The sequence below is a fragment of the Antechinus flavipes genome, chromosome 5, assembly GCF_016432865.1.
Source record: "Antechinus flavipes isolate AdamAnt ecotype Samford, QLD, Australia chromosome 5, AdamAnt_v2, whole genome shotgun sequence".
Taxonomy (NCBI): domain Eukaryota; kingdom Metazoa; phylum Chordata; class Mammalia; order Dasyuromorphia; family Dasyuridae; genus Antechinus; species Antechinus flavipes.
Genome location: NC_067402.1, coordinates 122,733,943 through 122,756,945, shown reverse-complemented (window position 1 = coordinate 122,756,945; position 23,003 = coordinate 122,733,943). Strand labels below are relative to the sequence as shown.

General features: G+C 34.0%; 1 protein-coding gene across 5 annotated transcripts in view; it reads right to left on the bottom strand.

Moving 5' to 3' along the window:
- The window catches only part of CADPS2 (calcium dependent secretion activator 2), a 678,782-nt gene that overhangs the window by 24,356 nt on the left and 631,423 nt on the right, over window positions 1-23,003 (bottom strand). For all 5 annotated transcript variants that reach the window (XM_052001541.1, XM_052001542.1, XM_052001543.1 and 2 more), the window contains one exon: window positions 12,445-12,552. In XM_052001541.1, coding sequence (XP_051857501.1) covers window positions 12,445-12,552 — 108 coding nt within the window. The remainder of the gene's footprint in view (window positions 1-12,444; window positions 12,553-23,003) is intronic.

The following is a 23,003-nucleotide window of genomic DNA, read 5'->3' as shown; positions in this document are numbered from 1 at the left end:
AGATCTAGGGACCAGCATCATCTCAAACCAAACATAAACCCAATTAGCATTGTCAAATCTTTTTTCCCCTTTAGCAAGCAAGTATGATATTGGTTTATGTAAAAAGCAATATAGCTCATATAAATATTACCAAGTCTCTAGCAGAGTCCTGTGCCTTACTGCAGACTCCAAACCAAAAGAATGAAGGAAAAAAGCTTTGTAGAGGTTCAAAGGACAGGCACAAAGATGATTAAAGGGCTGGGAAACAGGACCTATGAGCAAAGGATTATTTAGCCTGGAGAAGACAAGCATGACAGGTGTCTTAATAATAGTCTTCAAATATAGGAAGGGCTATTATAGACAGGATGTTGATTGCCTGTTTTTGGTATCTATTGAAGGAATAAAAGGAAATACTCCTTAAAACAGTAGTAGAGGATTTAGTCTGGATATGAGAGGGAACTTTCTAGAGAATTGTTAAACATTAGGATAGGACATCTTTCCAATAGTCTTTAAAATAGTGATCTGAGATAATTTAGGTAAGATGAAACCTTGTCTGAGATTGAGCTATACCATCTGGAAAGTGATACTGAGGAAGCCTAGGGGATATTGTTGAGAGCAAAGCCTCTGAAAGTATACTGCTAGTACCCTTGATAAACCTTCTTAGCCAGAATGACAGAGTAAAAAGAATGGTGGAGTCTGAGGAATTTCAAGATAGTAAGTCTCTGTGATTTTAGGCAAGTCACTAAATATTGTCTGCCTGTTTCCTCATCTGTAAAATGAGCTGGAAATAGGAAATAGCAAATCACTCCAATATTTTTGCCAAGAAAACCCCTAATGGGGTCACAAAGAGTTGGGATATAATAGGCAAAATATGTGTATGTGTACATGTATAATATATATATGTATATATATATATATATATATATATACACATATACACACATTTCTATAGCTGCATATATATACATATATATTGTGCATGGATATATCTTGTGTAAAGATACATATGTAAATATACACAGGTATATATACACACACATGTATATTTGAAAATATATATTTATATATACACACATATCTATATATATACATATATACATATATCTTGTGCATGTATATATCTTGTGTAAAGATACATATGTAAATATACACAATATATATATATATATATACATATATATGTATTTGAAAAAATATATTTATATATACACACATATACACATATATTGGATTGGGACAATATCTCAGCATGGTGAAAAGTCTGTATTAGCAATGTAGTTACTTGGACTGTACAATGAGTCCCTGATTAAGTAGAGAATGACTTCAGGGGGTTCAAAAACTTTGCACTTGTGTAGTTGTAGGAGAATAAACTAATAACTATGAGAGTTCTCGGAGGACATCATGCTGGCCAATGGATAATCATGGACTGACATCACTGGTCTCAGGGGAGGTCATTCCTCTATCCTCCTAGGCTTCTCCATGAATAAATCAATAATGGCCAGTTACAGTGTAGGCATGCAAATGCAGAGAAGAAAATGCTGGAGTCACAGTATATCCAGACCATTTAAAAACAGCAAGAAACATGAAATCATTACCAAATCTCAATGGCAGGCTTGATATGTCCCTTAAAACCATACTAGTAGTTTGTCTCCCCTAAATGAGTCTTTTCCAAAAACAACACTAGGTCAAAAGTATTTTACTTTTTTTTTTCTTCAAGATTATAAAAATGCTATTGTCAAAATACCAGCAGTTGCTGCCTTGCTGTGGATATATATATATATATATATATATATATATATATTTGTATGTGTGGGAGAAGGAGATCAGGAAGGAAATGTGAGAAAAATATAGCCTCATATTTTTACATTTAGTTTTTAGAAAAATATTTATTGAAAATTAAATATTTTTCCCTGATCACTTGTCTTCTGTCAAAAAAAAAATTCAACAAAATGAAAAAAAAAGTTTCAGTGATGATTTTTTTTCCTTCTTCCTATTGAATTCAAACATTAAGCTCAGTTTGCATGTGTGGCATGTACTTTTTAAAACAAATTCTGAGCACAATTAAAGGTGAGTTAAGGCTCTGGTGGAAATCTAAATAGCATTAGCAAATGTGAGCACTGCTCAGCTTTTGAATTGCTTTTCTACTTCTCAGTTCTTTTAAATGGTTTTCTATGGCAGGAACATTTTTCTTAATTAGTCACAGCTAATTAGTGTTCTGGCATAGACAAGTAATCAGAAATGTCAGAGCTGCAAGGCTACATCTCCCTAATCCTTTGATAATAATTTAGCCTCCTGGGAGGGCCCCAAGCTGCGGTAAGTAGTGACTGACAATAAGGCAAAATTAGGTGGGCAGCAGACCATTAGGATAGAAAAATAAAAAGCACTACCAAACCCTGCTGAGCACCATCAGGCCGCTAACTACCCTGCCAGATGAGGTGCCTGTTTAAGCCTGTGTTGTTAATTAGCTGATTCTACCAGACCTGCCACATATGTCCAGGTGCATCATGCAAAAGATGTGTATTTCTGGGTAGGTGCCAAATGACAATTGTGTTCCGTGATCACATTTCAAGAACCCAAGGAAGAAGTCCACATATTTCTTGAAGATTCTTTTGAATTATCAAAGAAATAAGATCAACAAGCTACAATACATTTTCTTGTTGAGTTTCTTTTTAGGTAATTAGGCACGCTCATCTCAAGTTTCTCCAATTTTAATTCATCAACAGATTTAGATTCAAATGAAGGCCTTTACCCTCTCCCCACCTCGTCTCAACTTGCCAAAGCTGTTTTAGCACACACGGGAGATCAAAAGTAGACCTTTTTGTAAATTTTTACACTTACAAATAATAACTTAACATCCAAAATAGGGATTATTAACTAAAATGAAGTAGACATCTGTAACTTGAGAGCCAACAAAGTTTTTAAAAAGAAGCTTAAAACATCCAGGGGAAAACTCCATGCTACATTAATATTATTTACTAAGTCAGATGAAGACAAGGTAGAGAACAAGTTTCAATATGGCCAAAATAGCATGTTTAAAAAAGGCCCAGTAAAACTCCTACATGAGGCAAAAAAATGAGTAAAATAAACCTCTTTCCATTTACTAAGTAGAAGTCCTTACAATTCACATTTGCAGAGAGGGAGCTTTTTGAAGGTGGTATGTAAAACAAACAGCTAAATGGCTAATTGAGCATTCTGTGACGAGTGACTAAGACATAACTAGTCAACGTGTATAAAGTATATAAAAAATGCATTAGGCCAGAACTACATATCTATTTTAACACACAATGAGGTACATATAGTCCACGACATAATAATCTTTGGAAATGTCAGAGAAATAAATTATCTCAAATAGACTCAAGTACATCATTGAATTTATAGCATCTATCCTTTTCTATGAATGGAAGAAAAAAACTAACGATTATGACATGGGAATGTGATTAACATTCAATTTTGAGAGTTGATATTATAAGCATCAGGATGGAGCAATCAGACTCTTTTGACAGAAAAAAGGAAAAGGTAACATTATGGTTGGGCACAACAGAGCAACTGATAATGATTTCTCTTAGAACACCTCAAATATAGAAACAACCAAAACAAAAAATGCAAGATATTATGGGAAGACAAGCTAGTTTGTGCAACAGGGTGTAATTCCTCAGACTTTGGAGAGGCAGAGAGTATTTTTAAAGGAAAAATGTTAAAACTATTGTGTTACAGGCAGAGGTGTGGATGAAGGAAATCATACCTACCCTACAAGCAACTTTCATTTGTGAAAACAGCATTTTCTAAGAGATGGACTGGGAAAGGAAATAGTCAATACCTAGGCCATTCTCCTGGCTTCCTTCCATCTTAATGTTCACCATCTTCTGCTCAAGGGAGATAATACTTAAATAGAGAAACTCATCAAAATGTTCAGTTATAAGGTTTGTGTTCACTATTTCCTTCAGGACTTCATTTAACCTGTGTATAGTTCCTACAATAAAGTGGATGATTACAACCCATCCATCTTATGCTTTTCAACAAATATTTATTAAGTGCCGACTGTGTGCTTGGCACTATGTGGGGAATATAAACCATCAAATGAATAATCTCTGGCCTCAGGGATATTGGCTAATATTAATTCAACAAGTTTGAAAACCAAAAGAGATATATTTGTAAAACTTTAAATGTCCTGATAAAAAAGATTCTACCTAAAAAGATAGGCATTTGAGGCAGGAAGCATAGGTGAAATTGATTATTTTTTTGTTATCTTGTATTTCTTAAAGAATTTAAAAATTATTTGGATTCAAGAACATCCAGCTGGTTTAGCAATCACTATTCATTTTAACTTTAGAAAAATAATTAACTACATGAGAGAGAAAATTTTTCTCACTGATCCCTCTTTTGGTGATTTAAGAACAATGTGATATATAAGAAAAATGATAGGCCCTTTTTAAAAGCTCACTTTTTATCACCCTTAAGAATAGAAGCTTGAGTTTTAATAGGGATAAAATAATAAATAACAAAACATGTGGGACTTTGAAACATCAAAGTAAAATTTTTGAATGCTACTCCCTTTTCCTTACTAGGTAAAGGGAGACAGATAGGTGTTTATGAAGATAAAGTTCCATTATGAGAAATCTATTCATTTACTATCTGTTCATTTTGGTTCATTTTCTTAATGTAATATTAAAAACTGCTACTGAACTCAATTATAAACATCTGAATTCAATTTCATTCAAAAGGTTCCTTCTACTCAGAGAAGCTTTGCTTAAAAAATCAGGGCTATTTTTTTTTTTATCCAAGAAAGTTTATGAGAAATTAAACCTTTACCAAATATAGATTAAGTGAATCTAACTGATTAACTATCATTTAAAGAATTACTTTTAATTTTACATGACATAACAATATTTTAAAAAATCCTAGAATAAATGAAACTTCTTAACAATTAAATACTTAATCATTTTATAACACAAGAGAATGTTTAATCTGCATGATTTACCAATTAAATGCTGCACCCTGATGGGTCTTTGCAATAAGAAGATATAAAGAGATTGTTTTAAAGGGATTCAACAGTCAAAAACTAAAGTCCTACTTATGACAAAGCTCTTGAGAATATGCTTGGCTAGAAATGATTCTTGGAAATGCATGCTTGATATTCCCTCTGCATTTTATGCAGTCCAAAATTCCTTTTGTGTTTTCTTTTCCTTGGACTGGGTTTTCAGTCTCCAGATACACAGAAGCTGCTTCTTAGGATGAGAATTTTGGCTTCATTTTGAAATATCATTACTTTTCAGTCTGGAAGAATATTCAAGTTCTGGAGGAACATATCTAGTCAATATCCTGAAATATGAGCACATAGAACTTGCTGAATACGCTTGGAAGCCTGGAGATTCAGATTAGAAATGGTTGTCATCAGGCTCACTAAATCAAGCAAGGGACACAAGCAAGAAAAAAATTAAAGAATTTTAATATTATTTATTATGTCATTTTGGTGAGGCCAGATGAGCTGAAGGAAATCTATCTTTGAGAACATTACACTTCCAGCAGACAAGGAGGAGTTATTCAAAGAAAAGAGAGAATGATTGAGGCTAGTGAAGGTAGCAAGATGTCCAAATATTTCTTTTGAAGGGATGGCACAAGAGGCCTTCTTTTGGATTTAGCCACAGCATGGTAAAATGGAAGAAGTGTTTGGCTTGGTGGTAGAGAACCTGGGTTTGAATTCCAGATTTGTTATTTATTTTCTGTGTGAACATGGACATGTTAGAACTCCTCTGGGCCTCTGCTACTCATCTGCAGAATGGCTAGATAATCTTAAATTCTGAGTCTTATGAATAGGGATGTATAACTTGGATAGGGAATGATGATCCTTAGAGAATGTATCAATGACACTAAAGCCCACCATAGTCTAGCATTTCCTTTTCTGTTTCATAAAACTAGCCTCCATGTCTTCTGGCAAATGATACAGTTCATGACTTCATTCCTCCTCGTTGTTAATTACTGTTCAAAAAATTTCTCCCTGGTCATCAATCCCCTTTATATGTTGTCTTGCTCTAAAACAACGTAAGCTCCTATAGGACAGGGACCCTCTGCTTACTTGCATTTGTTACTACATTGTCTGGCACATGATAAGTGTTAAATATGTGTTTTTTTTATTTGTGGACAACTCTGATAAGTGTTAAATATGTGTTTTTTTATTTGTGGACAACTCTGACCGTTATTCAGATATGAACCATCAAGCCATTGTTCTCTATCCAAGGAGGATTTTATACAATTGTATTTGAATCATAGTTACATATATTTACAATATTCCCAATAACTATCTATTTCACTATCCCTTAAGCTCAACTCAAATATCAGTTTTCCCATGAAGCATTCCATAATATTTACATGTTTTAGTTACACCATTCTTCCTACCTCAGACTGCATTTTGCTTTGGATTTTCCAAATGAACATATTGAGAGCAATTAGTTGGCACAATGGATAGAGCACTGAGTCGAGAGACAAAAAGATTTGAGTGCAAATTCAAGTTCAGTCATTTATTGGTCGTATGACTCTGGGCAAATTATGTAACCCTATTTGGCTCAGTTTCTTCAACTATAAAATGAGCTGGAGAAGGAAATGGAAAACCACTCCAGTATCTTTGCCAAGAAAACCCCAAATGGGAATGAGTTGACTTTACTCTCAAATAATTAAACAAAAGCAAAAAAAAAAAAAAAAAAAGGACATGTCATGTAGCATTATCTTAAAACAAGTTGTTCAGTAGGTAAATTGCTAAGAATTTACTGCATGAGAAAATACTCTCTTAGAATCTGAAAGCCCTATTCAAAGATTTAAGGCTTCCACTTTAGCACTAAACAAGGAGTTTTACAAGTTTTGCCTGCATCATGTCACATATTTCTCTTATATGTTAACATTTGTGGAGTTCCCTTTCTTCTTCCTTTCCCATTGATGGGGTGTGTGTGTATATGAGTCCCCTTTCTGTTTCCTTTCTCGTTGATTGTATGTGTGTGTGTGTGTGTGTGTGTGTGTGTGTGTGTGCGTGCATATGGTTATCTTGCTTTCAAATAGCCACATCTCAATATCTCTCCTACTCATTTCTTTTCACACCACAATCAGTCTAGTCCAGGTCCTTTTTTGCCTCTGAACAAGACTTCTAAAATAGCTTCCTTATTGATCTTCTTGTCGGTCTCTTACCCAACTAACAAACTGACATTTCTGAAGCAGAGATCTGATATGTCCCTTCTCTGCTTGGGAAGTTTTTGGATTTTCTTACTGTATTTAGTCAGTCAACAATTCTCTGTTAAGCACTTACTATGGTCAGGCATTGTACTAAATAGTTAGGATTGAATACTAACTCTTGGAAAATCCTTCTCAATCTGTATCTTTGGCAAGAAAACTTCAAATGGGGTTATGGAGAGTCTGAAATGACTAAACAAGGTTGGAATCATAAGCATAGTATCATACCTCAAGAGCTGAGAGTGACCTCAGAAATGTTATCAAATACATTTACTTTACCTAGTAGGAAAATGAGATCACAAGAGGTTAAATGACATATTTATGATCATGTAGACAGTTAGTGGTAGAGTGGATATGAACTCAGGTTGCCTGGTTCTAAGTTAAATGTGCTAAATCTCAATAAGGTCTAGTTACTGGCTTACTAGAATCAGATTTTTTGAGTGAGTCTAGGTCTTTTCCGCTGCATGACCAAATTGCCATTTGGCAAACTGAAAAGACAGGGAAGAAGGTGACTAGCACACTAGGTAGACTCATCATGAAAGATTTATGGGAAGACAGATATATCATATAGGAAGAGAAGGTATGAAAACTCTGAAGAATTAGGAGAGACCATTTCCAAGACTGATTAAGTGTGGAACATTTATGGCAAGTTCTGTTCATTGAAAAGACTGAGAGCATCCAGCATGTGAAGGATGGTGAAAGTCTTGAGTCCATGCCAGATAAGGTTTAGTTGAAGGCACAGAGGGGTAGTTAGCCTAGGCGAACATGCTGGGTGTGTCCAAGCTGAAAGGCTCTCTTTTAGAAAATGGCTTAAATAGATGAGCTTTTCTTGGCCACAAAGGGCAGGGCCATAGCTAGTAAGCATAAGTGACAAGGAGGTAAATTTAGTTTTGGTATCACATAAAAAAATTTCCTGACAATGTAAGATATCCCTAAGTAGAATGAGGGGGATTCCCTCTTCTTGTAGGTCTTCAAGAAGTGGTTGTATGATCACTGGCCAGGGACCTTCAAGCAAGACTGTTTCCTATAGGGTAGACTCAATAACTATTGAAGTCTCATCCAGTTCTCAAAATTTGTGATTCTTTGTTTTGCAATCTTCACTTGTGGAAGGTATAGCTGCAAAGTTTAAGGATTCATCAAAAGGAGAACTCTTGTCATCTGTATATGTGTCTAGCAACAATTAGATATTGGAGATTCCAAGAGGCAATGCCTTTCTTTGCACCAGTACTGCTCTGTACACAGGGCATCTGGCACATTATCCATACCTGGTGACTGATCTCAGTGGGGTAGTAAGTAGAGTACAGGTGTTTGCCCACACACTATCCCTGAGCCCAACATGAGACACTCTGGAGCAGTAGAGATAGAATTCCTGCACTGAAAGCAGGAGAGACAGAAGGTCTTGGAAGTGGTAGACGTTTTTTAAAAAATAGGGTTTTGGCCCTGAGTAAACTACCAGGGCACCTTTTGCTATAGGTACTACTAAATGCCCTGTCTGGGACACAGAAAAATAACCTTAGACAGGATTTTCTAAGATAATGATCTTTGGCATAAGCTGTTTTAAATTTTAGTGGGAGGAGCTTTTCAGTCCTCAAAAGTTGTTGTGTTGAGTTGTGTCCAACTCTCCATGACTTTAATTGAGATTTTCTTGGCGAAGATACTCAAATAGTTTCCTATTTCCTTCTCCAGCTTGTTTTACAAATGAGGAAACCGAGACAAACAAGGCACAGTGACTAGCCCAGAATCACACAGCTAGTATGTATCTGAAGCCAGATTAGAACTCAGGAAGAGGAGTCTCCTGACTCCAGGCCCAGTGCTTTATCCACTGTGCTACCTAGTTTTAATACTTAAATTCATATTTAATAGGGTAGACAGAAGGCTACACTTTTGACTCTCCACAAGACTCTCTTTACCCTGTAAGCTCACTTCACACCCTGGACTAATTCTCACATTAGAAGCATCCTCCATCTCTTTGGCCTGTAGAAATACAAAGATAAATCTTTTCGTAATGATGGTATTGTTAGCAAGGATGACAGCTTGGCTCATAAGTTTACTACATAAAGCATCTTTTCTTCCTTCCTGATTCCAAGTTCAGTACTCTATCTGCTGGTACCTAAGTGCCTTAGGTGAAATATAAAATGACTAGGGGTCACCATCTTCCCTATGATTACATTCTAAGGTCTTCTAAGCCTTACCAATGGCCCTATCTCTATGCCCTCAAGATTCCCTGTACTTCCTTCAGATCTACCGATATAGCCTAAGACTCCTGTACCTTTTCATTCATTCCTTAGGACTTCAGCACCTTTTCGTTTACTCTGCACCTGAACTTTCTTTGAATCTCTCCAATTGGAGTATGAGTTTCTTGAGAGCAGAATCTTTCTCTCCTGTATACATATATTCCCAGTACTTAGCACAGTAATTGGCATATACTGTATAGTCTCTCATTCATTCTTTTATCTGTGTAAACTAGACATACTGGTTTAAAGAATCTGAGCTATTCCATACCTTGAGCACAAGGGAAGAATTAGGGTGAGGGAAATCCTGAAACAAAATAGAACAAATTAGCCCTACTTTCATGCTAAAATATACAGTAGTTTTGATACACAATTCATCTTTAATATTTTAGGGGGAAATTATCACTAACACTGATATTTTGTTATGGGACTTATATTTATCTCATATGGAACACCATATTCAAACATTATTTGAAAATAGATGATTGCAGAGATTAAGAAAAATTATGATTTTAATGTTTTGTGTTTTTAAAAAAAATCCTATTTGGCAAGTAATGTTAGTAGTATTTAGGCAGAGAAGTTACATGGACTTATTTTCTAACCTACTCGAGAAGTACCTTAATTGAGATGACAAATATTTTACAAATAACTGAATAAAATTCTTCATTTCAATCTTTTATTAGCAATAGGCTAAGGTGGTAAAGAGCACAAACAGACTCATTTTCATTTGTTTCCTGATCCCTTATAAATGCTTCTTTAAGATGTAGTTAAATGGATTTCCAATAATTAAATAATACTTTTCATAATCTATTGCTTCATATATATACTGTTATACCTTTCAACACTTATTTGAAAACCTCTCATTTACTTACTTGTGAATGAGACAAATTTGACACTGGCTAATTGGGTACTCTGAATCCTCTCTCATACATGGTTTTCTTACTAACATATTTAAGAGATAAAAGATCAGGTTTTACTATATCTTTCTCTCTATTCAAATGTCTGTCTATTCATCTATCTACACATGTAGATACTTATAGATGGATCTATATATGTGTGTGTATATATATATATGCATGTGTTAATAATCAGAGACTTAATATCTTGAAAATATTAAGATGTTTAAGACAAATGCTTCTCTTTTATGACTATGAGGATATTTATTATAGCATGGAGTAGTGTTAAACATACAGTAGAGTGGTAAAAGTCCTACTTTAACAGGAACAGGGAAATAACAATTACACATGAAAGTCGTATCAGATCCTAAGTCTCCAAAAAGATGCTTATATCTTAACTATGAAGGTTTAAAGATCCTGTCACTTTCATGTCTCATTTCTGTCTCCCTGGTTCCACTTTAATTAGTGAGTTCTATTCTCCCCCTAAGAAGCCTCATGAATGAAGGAGGAGAGCAGACCCCATGACAATCTAATGCCCTGTTATGAATTGGTATGATGCCAAAAGGAATTCGAAATGTTTCACAAATCAGTCACAGGGAAAAAAAGATATTCTGCACACAATGTATTCATATTCATTCTTTCTCCCAAACTGAGCTGCCTTGTGTGAGACACAGAACACATGCTGCAGTTGGATTTACTGAGAAGAAACCTGGCTAGAATAACAGCAGCTCAACTTTCCCTCTGTCCAATGTAAAAAAAAATCCACAAAAGCAAGAAAAAGGGGAAGGGGCCTTAGAAACAAGCCATCTGCTTGTAGGCTGAGGGCACTTCCAAACTGATGCAGAAGTTGTTAACATGGTTTTAGTACTCTGAAAAAGTTCCAGCTGAATGAATGGTAATTTTTCTACCCCTGCAGGGCATCAAAGCTTATATGAAATCATTCTTTTCACACATATTAACACCCAGCTTATTAAAACAGATGATACTTTTATTGTAAAGTGGCTCAGGTAGAGTCTAAAAATGTAAAAAGGGAAAGAGGAGTTTCTTTGTGACCACCCAATCTGATAAATGGTAAACAGGGATATGACAGACCGTGGTAGAGATGGTGATGTTCCTGGACCTTCTGTATCCACCATAGTTGAAGTGTCACCAGGAAGCCCGTGAATTGCTGTTATGAAAACATTTGCAGTGACTTGCATAATTAAAAGAAACTGCCAGGAAAGCCTTTCTAAAACGCAGAGGGGATGTACACAAATAAATACACTTCAAAGGGAATATTACATTTCAGACTTACTAACAGACTGGATTATGCTAAACTGTATCAAACACCCAACAGTCCTTCCTTCCAACAGGCTCTTATATAATTAGAATGACTGACAGCATTGAGATTTAAATGGACTGCTCTCTTAGTATAAGTTGCAGATTCACTCAAGGAAATCTGATGACCATGGGACCTCAAACCACAATTTTCTATTTTAGAAAGTTGGCATTTTTAGTCTCAAACTTCAGTGTAGATATAATTATAATGTTATATCTTGAAGCATATATCACTATGGTTAAAAAGATACATATAAGTATATTTACATACATGTGCATCTACCAACCATCTATCCATCCATCTATCCATCCATCCATTCATCCATCATCTATCTATTTATCCCCCCTAAAAGTATAGTGGCAGCTATTTGGTAGCCTTGATTCTATCCTATTTTTTGTTTAGCCAATGAATTGGATGTTGATCTTTGGAAAAAAAACTTAAAGAAGAAATGGAACCATTTAAATAAGATTCTGTTTGTGAACTGCCATAACAAAAATAAAGAATGGGTAAAATGGAAAGACAATTACACAATGATATAGTATTTTGCTCATTAAAATTAACCTTAGAATGTTTTTTGAGTCTCTCAATCCAACAGTGACCATTTTCATGCAGACAATGTAGTCAGTCAAGGTTTCTATCAGCAACTGAAGGAACCCTAATAGAAAAAATTTGCAAATACATGCACAGAAACATAAATGATCACTAGAAAAGAAAAACAATTCTGATCTGCATGAAAAACACCATCAACTTATCCCTTTATAATATTATCCTAGTGCCAACAAGCTTTGTAAGAGTAGTTACTTACATCAAACAACTTTTCTATATACATTTCCTCATTGACCTTTTCTCGAAGTATATCCTGATTTTGCCGGACAAACATGATATAGGCATCAGATAAATCCATTCCTGGTTTCTGTTAGGAGAGAATTGAGATATGGGGAGGAAAAGGGAAAAAGAAAGAAAATCCATCAGTTGTAGTTTAAAGTTGTTACAAAGCAATTCCCACTTATATAGAGATTTTGAGCCAGAAGGGTCCTTAGGTGATCTATGCCAACTCCATCAATGGTGCATGAAAGCTTATTTGACCTCAACCTTGGGAAATAATTGATCACATCCTACAAGTTACATTTGTAAAGTGCTAAGAATCTAAGCCAGAATGAGTACTTTGCTATATAAATCTCACAGGTAAAATACATGATTCACTTCTTAGGAAAACAATCAGAAACTCATGAGAGAGACAATGCAACATGAAGGGCAAAGCAAAAACATACTGGTCTTGGAGGCAAATGACTTGGGTTAGAGATCCTGGCTCTAAAATGTTTTACATATGTTACTACTGGCACATTTTTCACCTATAAAATGAAATTTATGTTGCTTCTTGTACCATCTGCCTCACAGGGTCGTTGGCAAGGAAACATTTGGCAAGCAATCCTGAAAGTGCTGTATACATATGACTTATTAAAACAATGGAGGTCAGTGAACACGTAATATAGTCATATATAAGCATGACAGGTCAGTCAATTGCCCAGACATTTAAAATCATCCGCATACCACGAGCACTCTGTAACTAACTGCAATTTACTTTTCATTATCCTAGTGGAGATCATTTACCAGCAAGTTGGTAGAAATTATGTATTACATAAAACTAGACTTGGTTTTCTTTCTGAGTGATCCAAAATGTTACTGGTCACCTCCTTCAATAGCTAAGTATATTCAGGTAATTCAAACTTATCATATATGTCTAAGTAACATATAATCAGAGAGAAAATGTCATGCAACTTTTTTTAAAAGAACCTTTCTTGCATTCTGAAGCCAGATACAAGTGATTTTTGGATGATCCATCCCTAAGAAATAGTTTCATGAAGTGGAGAGAGCATCTCACTTGGAATCAAAAGATTTGGATTTAAGTTTCAGATTATATAATGCTTTTCAGAGTTTTCATACACCCAAAGGTAGTCATGTTCTAAATGTTCCTAGTGGTAGACTATAGACATACCAATCAATAAGTAGAATGAAGTTTGATTATACTTGGTTGTCAATGAATCATTTCCCATCCCAACCATCCCTAGCTTTTTAAAACCACAGAATCTTAGGGCTTTTTGGTTAGAAGGAACTTTAAACATCACCTAATCCAATCCTCTTATTTCAAAGTGCAGGACAATTCTCTAGCCCCATAGGGATAATTCTGTAGAATGCTTTTGCCTTAGTGAATTCCAATTTAGTTTGACAATCTATTTTGCCACCTATTTAGTTTATTAAGTTGACTAAGGTAAGGTGTTAAAAAAAAACAAGACAGTAATTATCATCATCATTCATTCATTCATTCATTCATCCATTCACATAGTCCTTCAAGATAATCAATACATTTATGTTCTAATAACACTGCAAAGTAGTGTCTAATTAGTCCCATTTTACAGATGAAGAAACAGAGTAGGAGAGATTAGGAGGCCTATTCATAGTCAAATAGTTTGTAAATATCTAAAGATTAACTTGAACTCTGGGCTCTTGACTTCCTACTACCTCCCCATACAATCCAGGTTGCCTTGCTTCACTCCAGGTCTGGACACTGTACTCATGATCTTAATAAGCTGTTCTATCTACTATCTAAATGAATATTATTGGTCAGAAGAAGGGGGGAAGGAAATAAACATCACCCCAATTCTTGGAATAATCCAAAACTTATTCTCTACATTTGATGAGTCAATGGAACCATCTATAAGACAAGGCTAGTATATTCTTTAATAATAAGCTTTAAAACCCATCCTTTCCCTTGCAGATTTAATATATTTACAAAAACATTTAATGAAAAACAAAGGCACAAGTTAGACGTCAGAAGAATGTGCCTTGTTCAACTGCAGGTTATTTCAAAGTTGTTTTTTTTAATTGTGTTTTGTTTTGCTTTGCTTTTGCTTTTGTAACAAAGATGTTTTGAACTAGACTAAAGGGTATATTAATGGATTTATTATTTAATAACCTGAAGTTGAACAAACATTATGCAAATTTAAAGGTCTTAAAAATAAAAGATTCATAAAAGTTTTAAAAGGATAGCTTATCAATATCAAAGAAGGGTGAATAGACAGTTTACTAAGTACTAATGTATTGGCATTTACTGAAAGAATGTGCATCTGTAATGTTGGTTGCATTTCAGATATAATGAAGGCTTTTATTAAGCTAATTCTCAGATTTATTTTTACCCTCCAAAGTCCAGAAACATAAGTACACATACATGTATTCTTTAAGTGAATTATTTTTTAATTGAAAATTTTGTTCCTAGTCTTAAAAATGAAAAGGGAAAACTTTCCATCAATGAAGAAGAAATTAGAGCAATAATTAGGGGTTACTTTGCCCAACTTTATGTCAGCAAATTTGATAATCTATGTGAAATGGAAGAATACTTCCAAAAATATAGATTGCCCAGATTAACAGAGGAGGAAATAAATTACTTAAATGGTTCTATTTCAGAAAAAGAAATAGAACAAACTATTAATCAACTTCCTAAGAAAAAAATCCCCAGGACCAGATGGTGAATTCTACCAAACATTTAAAGAACAATTAACTCTAATACTCTATAAAGTATCTGAAAAAATAGGGAATGAAGGACTCCTATCAAATTCTTTTTATGACACAAACATGGTACTGATACTTAAACCAGGAAGGATGAAAACAGAGAAATAAAATTATAGACCAATCTTCCTAATGAATATTGATGCAAAAATCTTAAATAAAATATTAACAAAGTGACTATAGATATAATATAATATGTTGTATTATATTATATATAATCCCCAAGATAATATACCATGACTGAGGATAATTTATACCAGGAAAGCAGAGCTGGTTCAATATTAGGAAAACTATTAGCATAATTGGCTCTATCAATTACCAAATTAACAAAAACCACATGATTATCTCAAAAGATGCAGAAAAAGCATTAGATAAAATCCAATACCCATTCCTATTAAAAGCACTAGAGTGTATAGGAATAAATGGACTTTTTTCCTTAAAATAGTAAGTATTGGAAATAATCTACAACTTTAGTTTCAGGATACAAAATAAATCCACATAAATCATTAGCATTTTTATACACCACTAACAAAACCCAACAGCAAGAGATACATAGAGAAAATCCATTTAAAATAATCATCGATAGTATAAAATATTTGGGAATCTATCTGCCAAGGGAAACTCAGGAACTATATGAGCAAAACTGCAAAACACTTTCTACCCAAATAAAGTCAGATCTAAACAATTGAGAAAATATCACATGTTCTTAGATAGGTCAAGCAAATATAATAAAGATGACAATACTCCCTAAAGTAATCTATTTATTTAGTGCTATACCAATCAAACTCCCCAAAAACTATTTTAATGACATAGAAAAAATAACAACAAAATTCATATAGAAGAATAAAAGATCAAGAATTTCAAGGGAACTAAGGAAAAGAAATCAAATGAAGTTGGCCTAGTTGTACCAGATCTAAAACTATATTATAAAGCAGTAGTCCAAAACCATTTGGTATTGGCTAAGAAATAGATTAATTGATCAGTGGAGTAAGTTAGGATCACAGGACAGAATAGTCAATAACTTTAATAATCTAGTGTTTGACAAAGCCAAAGACCCCAGATTTTGGGATAAGAACTCACTATTTGACAAAAACTGCTGAGAAAATTGGAAACTAGTACAGCAGAAACTAAGCATTGATCTACACTCAACATTGTTTACCAAGACAAGATCAAAATGGGCTTATGATCTAGGCATGAAAAATGAGATTATAAACAAATTAGAAGAACATAGGATAGTTTACCTCTCAGACTAGTGGAGAAGGAAGGAGTTTATGACCAAAGATGAACTAGATATCATTATCGACCACAAAATAGATAATTTTGAATATATTAAGTTAAAAAGTTTTTGTACAAAAAAAAAACTAATGCAGGCAAGATTAGAAGGGAAGCAATAAACTGGGAAAACATTTTTTCACCAAAGGTTCTCATAAAGGCCTCATTTCCAAAATATAGAACATTGACTCAAATTTATAAGGAATTAAGCCATTCTCCAATTGATAAATGGTCAAAGGATATGAATAGACAATTTTCAGATGAAGAAATTGAAACTATTTCTAGTCATATGAAAAGGTGCTCCAAATCACTACTGATCAGAGAAATGCAAATTAAAGACAACTCTGAGATACCACTACATACCTCTCAGATTGGCTAGGATGACAGGAAAAGATAATGAATGTTGGAGGGGATGTGGGAAAACAGGGACACTGATGCAACTATTCTGGAGAGCGATTAGGAACTAGGCTCAAAAAGTTATCAAACCGTGCATACTCTTTGATCCAGCACTGTCACTACTGGGCTTATATCCCAAAGAGATCTTAAAGGAGGGAAAGGGACCCAAATGTGTAAGAATGTTTGCGGCAGTCTCTTTGTAGTGACCAGAAACTGGAAACTGACCAGATGCCCATCAATTGGAAAATGGCTGAATAAATTGTGGTATATGAATGTTATGGAATATTATTGTTCTGTAAAAAATGACCAATAGGATGATTTCAGAAAGGCTGGAGAGACTTACATGAACTGATACTGAGTGAAATGAGCAGGACCAATAAATCATTATACACAGCAACAATAAAACTATAAGACAATCAATTCTGATGGATGTAGCTATCTTCAACAATGAGTTGAAACCAGTTCCAATTGTTCACTAATGAAGAGAGCCATCTACACCCAGAGAGAGGATTATGGGAACTGAGTGTGGACCACAACATAGCATTTTCTTTCTTTCTGTTATTGTTTGCTTGCTTTTTTGTTTTCCTTCTCAGGTTTTTTTTTCTTTCCAGATCTGTGTTTCTTGTACTGCAAGATAACAGTATAAATATGCACATATATTGGATTTAACATATATTTTAACATATTTAACATGTATTGGACTACCTAATGTTGAAAAAATTACCCATGCATATATTTTGTAAATAAAAAGCTATGCTAAAAAGAAAATAACAAGTTATTACTTAAAAATAATAAAAAGGAAATTTTATCCTCATTGGTAGAGTGGATAAAGAGGTGGCCTTGGAATCAAGGAGAATATGAGAGCATTTCTAACATATTCTAGCTGTATGACCACTCTAGTATTTTTGTGAAGTAAATTCTTAATAGTCAATTTTACTTGACTAACACAAAGAATCAGATGTGACTAAAAAATGACTGAACAACATGACACTGGGAAAGTCACTTAGCCTCTCAATACTCTTGGGAATTTCTTAAGATTGTATTGCCTAGAAGTTCCAACTGCATCGGTAAAAGGAGTTTTCTTTTTTGGAGTTACCTATACCAGTGAAATCATAGCTCCAATTCTTATCCCTATCTGCTTCGGGAGAAAAGTCAAGAGAATTTTTTCTACAATGGTCATCATCTTAAGGTTAACTACCAACTTAGGACAATGAGAAATTCTTAAGTATTGGGATTCTCTCAGGGCCTTCAAGTGCTAAAGACTGAAAAGTGAGGAAGTTCTGAAGCACATCAAATACTGTAGGGACATGGCAGAGGCTCCTCAGCCAGAACAATGGTATGAACTCATGGTAAGCCCATGATAAGCAAAATACTCTATAAACATTATGTGAGAATTATTTCATGGAGACAAATTAGATTGAAATTTAAAAGCAAGGGAAATTCAAGTTCTCCCACCTCTAAAGTTTTTATTTTATTGTCATTCAAAGAAACAATTGCTTTTAGTCATTTAATCCAGTCAATCATTTGACCTGTCAGCCAAAAAACTGCTGAATGACAGCAGGGAAGATTGCCAGAAAGTGACAGTATACAATAGATTTTAAAAGTAGCCTACTAAATTGAGGGGGATGGTGGCAGACACCAGGATTTGGATTTTTAGATCATATACAAGAATAAGGTGTTCAGGGCTGCTAAGGCTAGGATTTACATAATGAAAATTAAGAAGACTATATTTCACCAGAAATTTGTGGCTCTGATCAAGAGTTCTTTACAGTGAAACTGGAGGAAAAAAGAATAAGCTATGCCCTCGCCTCCACAAATCCCTTTGCTAGTGGTTCCCTTTCCTCAATATCTGAATTCTTTGTACTTAGATTATATGTATTTATCAGACATAAATGTATTTAAACTCACAGGTATCCCTGAAGACCTAGTAGGATATTAAATCTAGACCAGAAAAATGCAATGGTAGGGTATATCTTATTCAGAAAAGCAAAAAATTTTAGTAGAGAGCATAAGCATGATAGAAAACATTTGGTTTATGAGCAACAGAGGAAGAAGCAGAAATGATATTATCATTGATGTATATTACATACCACCAAAACAGAAGGAAGAAATGGATGATGTGTTTGGGAAACATATCCCAAACTTAGAACTAAAGTATGACAATTATAGGATGCTATGTAGATATTTTCTATCAGTCTTTATGTTAAAAGTGGAGTAGTTTATAAATTAATAACTCATCTTGATAATTCTATACCTCAGAAACTGAAGGAACAAAGAAAATTGTTATCTTAGACTTGATTTTGATCAGTAAAAAGTCTCTTCCATCTCTGTGCCTTTTCATAGGCCACTCTCCAGGCTTAGAATGAACTCTCCCTTTTTCATCTTTCCTAGTTTCCTCCAGATCAGCTCAGTTCTGCTCAAGTGCTAATTCCTACTATTCTAGACCTGTTCTCATTCACTTGGTTGCTAGTGGTTCCCCTTCCCCAACCTCCCAATTTTCATGGCATATATTTTATTCCCATATCCAAACTCATCCAAACTCATGTTATTACATGTCCCCTCCCACTTTTTTGTCTTCTCTTCCAATAGAATTCAAGATGCTTGAGGACAAGGAGTCAGGAAGATGTCGGTTCAAATCTGGTTTCAGACTCATATGACTCCAGGTAAATCATTTAACCCATATTTGCCCTAGCTTCTCTTTTGCCAAGTGGGGATACACTGGAGAAGGTGATGGCAAACCATTCCAGTGTCTTTGCTAAGAAAACTTCACAGATAATTCCATGAGGTTACAAAGAGTCGGGCAAGACTAAATAACAACTAGATTAATAGAATGTAAGGGTACCATATTTCACTTTTATTTAATGTTATAAGGGTTTTTTTTTTACAAAAGAATAGCTTCAGAGCAACATAGTAAAGTAAGTAGCACATGTATCTATCAATTATTTCTATTTTACAGATAAAGAAGGTAATGCTCTGAGAAGTGAAGTGAGTTGCTATGTCTATATAGTTAATAGTACTGATCAGAACCAGTAGTCAAGCCAAGGTTGACTTGGCTTCCTGTCTTATGCTTTTTCTATTATATCATTCTATCTCTCCAGTAGCATATACAGAATATTTCTGGATTTCGACAAATTATTTGGCAACCTTGAATTTTATCCTTGTTGGCAAGAAACAGAGAAGGAGACTAAATGTATGATAGTGCCATCAGACTCAGAATTAGTGGAATATTCACACTTGAAGAATGCCAAGTAATGGAACAATAACAACTCAGAGAGAAAGTTATAGTAGAGTTTATAATAGTCTGTCCGGTTTTTCTCAGTATCATTGACATTCTTGTGAAATTTGTGGAAACCAGGAGAAATAGTTAATCTGTTATATAACAAAACTGGGATCCAAAAATACTTTGCCAGGCTGTAATAGTAAGCTCAAATGTAAATCCTTATATTTATGTTGAAGAAAAAATTCAGTGGTATCAGTTTAGTTTGGAAAAAGCATAACCACAGAGCAGATTATGTGAAAATGACTTGAGGGACTCAATCATCAATGATCTTAATCAGTAGTATGTAATGGTGGCCACAGAATCTAATGTGATCTTTTATTTCCTGCTGCCTAGACATTTAGGGAGCACCATCATGTAGTTTATAATGTTTTGTGGAATATTTTTTAAGTAAAGCTTTTTATTTTTCAAAATATATACATAGATAGTTATGCAACATTAGCCCTCGCAAAACGGGGCTAATTCCAGTTCCCTCCCCTTCTTTCACCTCCTTCCCCTAGATGGCAAGTAGTCCAATATATGTAAACATGGTAGAAATATATATTAAATCCAATATGTACATACATATTTATACAATTATCTTGCTGTAGAAGAAAAATCAAATCAAACCAGAAAAGAAAATGATGAGAAAATAAAATGCAAGCAAACAACAAAGAATGAAAATGCTATGTTGTGAAGAAAGTTTTCAACATCCACCCTTGAAAAATCTTGTGTTCCAAATTTTTCTCCCTCCCTCTCCCTGCCTCTGGCCTAAATGTAATCCAATATAGGTTACACATGTGCAATTCTTCTAAATATATTTTTGTGGAATATTTTTAACAGATTAATCAACATAATAATTGTTAGAATGTTTTTCTCCATAATATAGGGATACAGAACTACTTCAGCCCTTAGTAACCCGGAGTCTATTAATTTATGTATTGGAACTTAAGTTCTAGCAAATTAAAAGAAATGAATTCACCTCAAATATAAGGTATTTCAAGTGTTTTCCTCCTTAAGTCTAAAAAAATATATATATTCTCAAATTTCATAGAATTTAAGGTAGAAAAGGTAAGGGTTTTGTCAAATGTCAACAAAATAAATTTAGATTTTTGCTTTGCTTTTTAAATTAATACTTGGGATAAGATGTATATATATTTTCCTTGTTTTTGAAAGATTAATTAAAATCATTCCTACTTTATAAACATAAACATGGGTGAACCATGCTATAGAAATGATGTTACTTATACAATTTGTAGCCATTGGTCTATAACTTCAATTAGTTGTGAGGAGTAGCTTAAAATCTAAAAAGTTTAAATATAATTTTAGAGATTATTTTGGGACAATTGAGATGGTCAATACTTACCCAGTCAGAATATGTCAGAAATAGAACCTGAACCCAACTCTTTCTGATTCTGAAGTCATTTCTCGGAAGACAGTTGTGAGGACACATCATGCTGTTTCTTAGGCTGTGATCTTACACTATATTATTGGAAAGATGTTGTAAGATTAAGAGAAGTGATAGCTCCATTGCTATTTCTCCTCTTCAAACCACATCAGGTCACGGTTTAGAGGTCAATGACAAACTGGGAATAGGTTTAGAGCAATATCCTGTGGGCTGCACATAGCTCAACAATCCAAATATGGCTTGAATCAGATTAAAATACAACTGGGACATAGTTAATACAGTAAATAAATAAATTATTTAATAAAAAATGAACTACATAAATCTGTGTGGTTTTCTAAGAGGCATGAAAGCTGCCTCTGAGAACTGAGGGGATTTCACATACAAAAGACATTAGAATGGTTTTCTTGACCCTAGGAAAGTATACTAGGTGGAAGTTGCAGATAGGCAGATTTTAGATTTGATGAGAGGAAAGACTTCCTAATATTTAAAGATATCCAGAAGTAAACTAGATTGTTCCTATAAGTCAATTCCCTATTATTGGAGGGTTTAAAGCAGTGGTTGGGTGACCATGAGGCAGTGTAAGCTGAACTACATAGTGTCTAAGATCTCTTTCAGTATCTCTTCCCTTATGTATACACACATAAAAGTGTGTGTTGTGTGTGTGGGTATACATATGTATGTATATATGTATATTGCATATATATATATATACACACACATATAATGTGTGTATATATAAAACACATTTCTTTGAACATATTTAAGACTATTCATTAAAAATGTCACACAAGAAGACAGATCCTTTCATAACCTAATAAACATCCCTTATTTCAATACTAATAGAAATTTAAATGTCAGTTCTGTTTTGCAGAACATAATAGTTAAAATGTTAAATGCATATATTGAAACATTACAACTTGTCATGACAATATGGAGTTTAGGCAGGTCATTCTGATTTTAAACATGTTTTACAAAACAAAAAAGGATTAAATTTCTTTTTTGAAAAAAAGTTTTCTTTTAGTAAGTTAAGAAACACTTGCCTGAAAAAAAACAAAAGCCAGAATTATAACATTTCTCATTAGCATTATTTCTTCCTTTATCTTTGAACTGTTTACCTATTCTTGAAACTGTGACATATGGGAATTTCACACCTAGTGAATATATTTTCATGCAGCTTGTGGCATGAGACTATAATCATTAGAAGAATATATACAAGTAAGAGTAACTGCAACAGCTGGTGACATTTACCAATTAGAATTATGGTTCTTTAAAACACTTTATCCTTTCTTTAGTGTATGAAGGGTAATTATCTCTGATAAATTGCTGAAAAATATGTAATTTTCCTTTTAAACAGTTTCTCTTTATGAAATGAATCTGTTTGGATGGGAGACATTATCACTGGACCAGCACTTCATGCTATTTCTATTTTTTGATATAGTGATTTTAAAACTTTGAAAGACTTTGCATT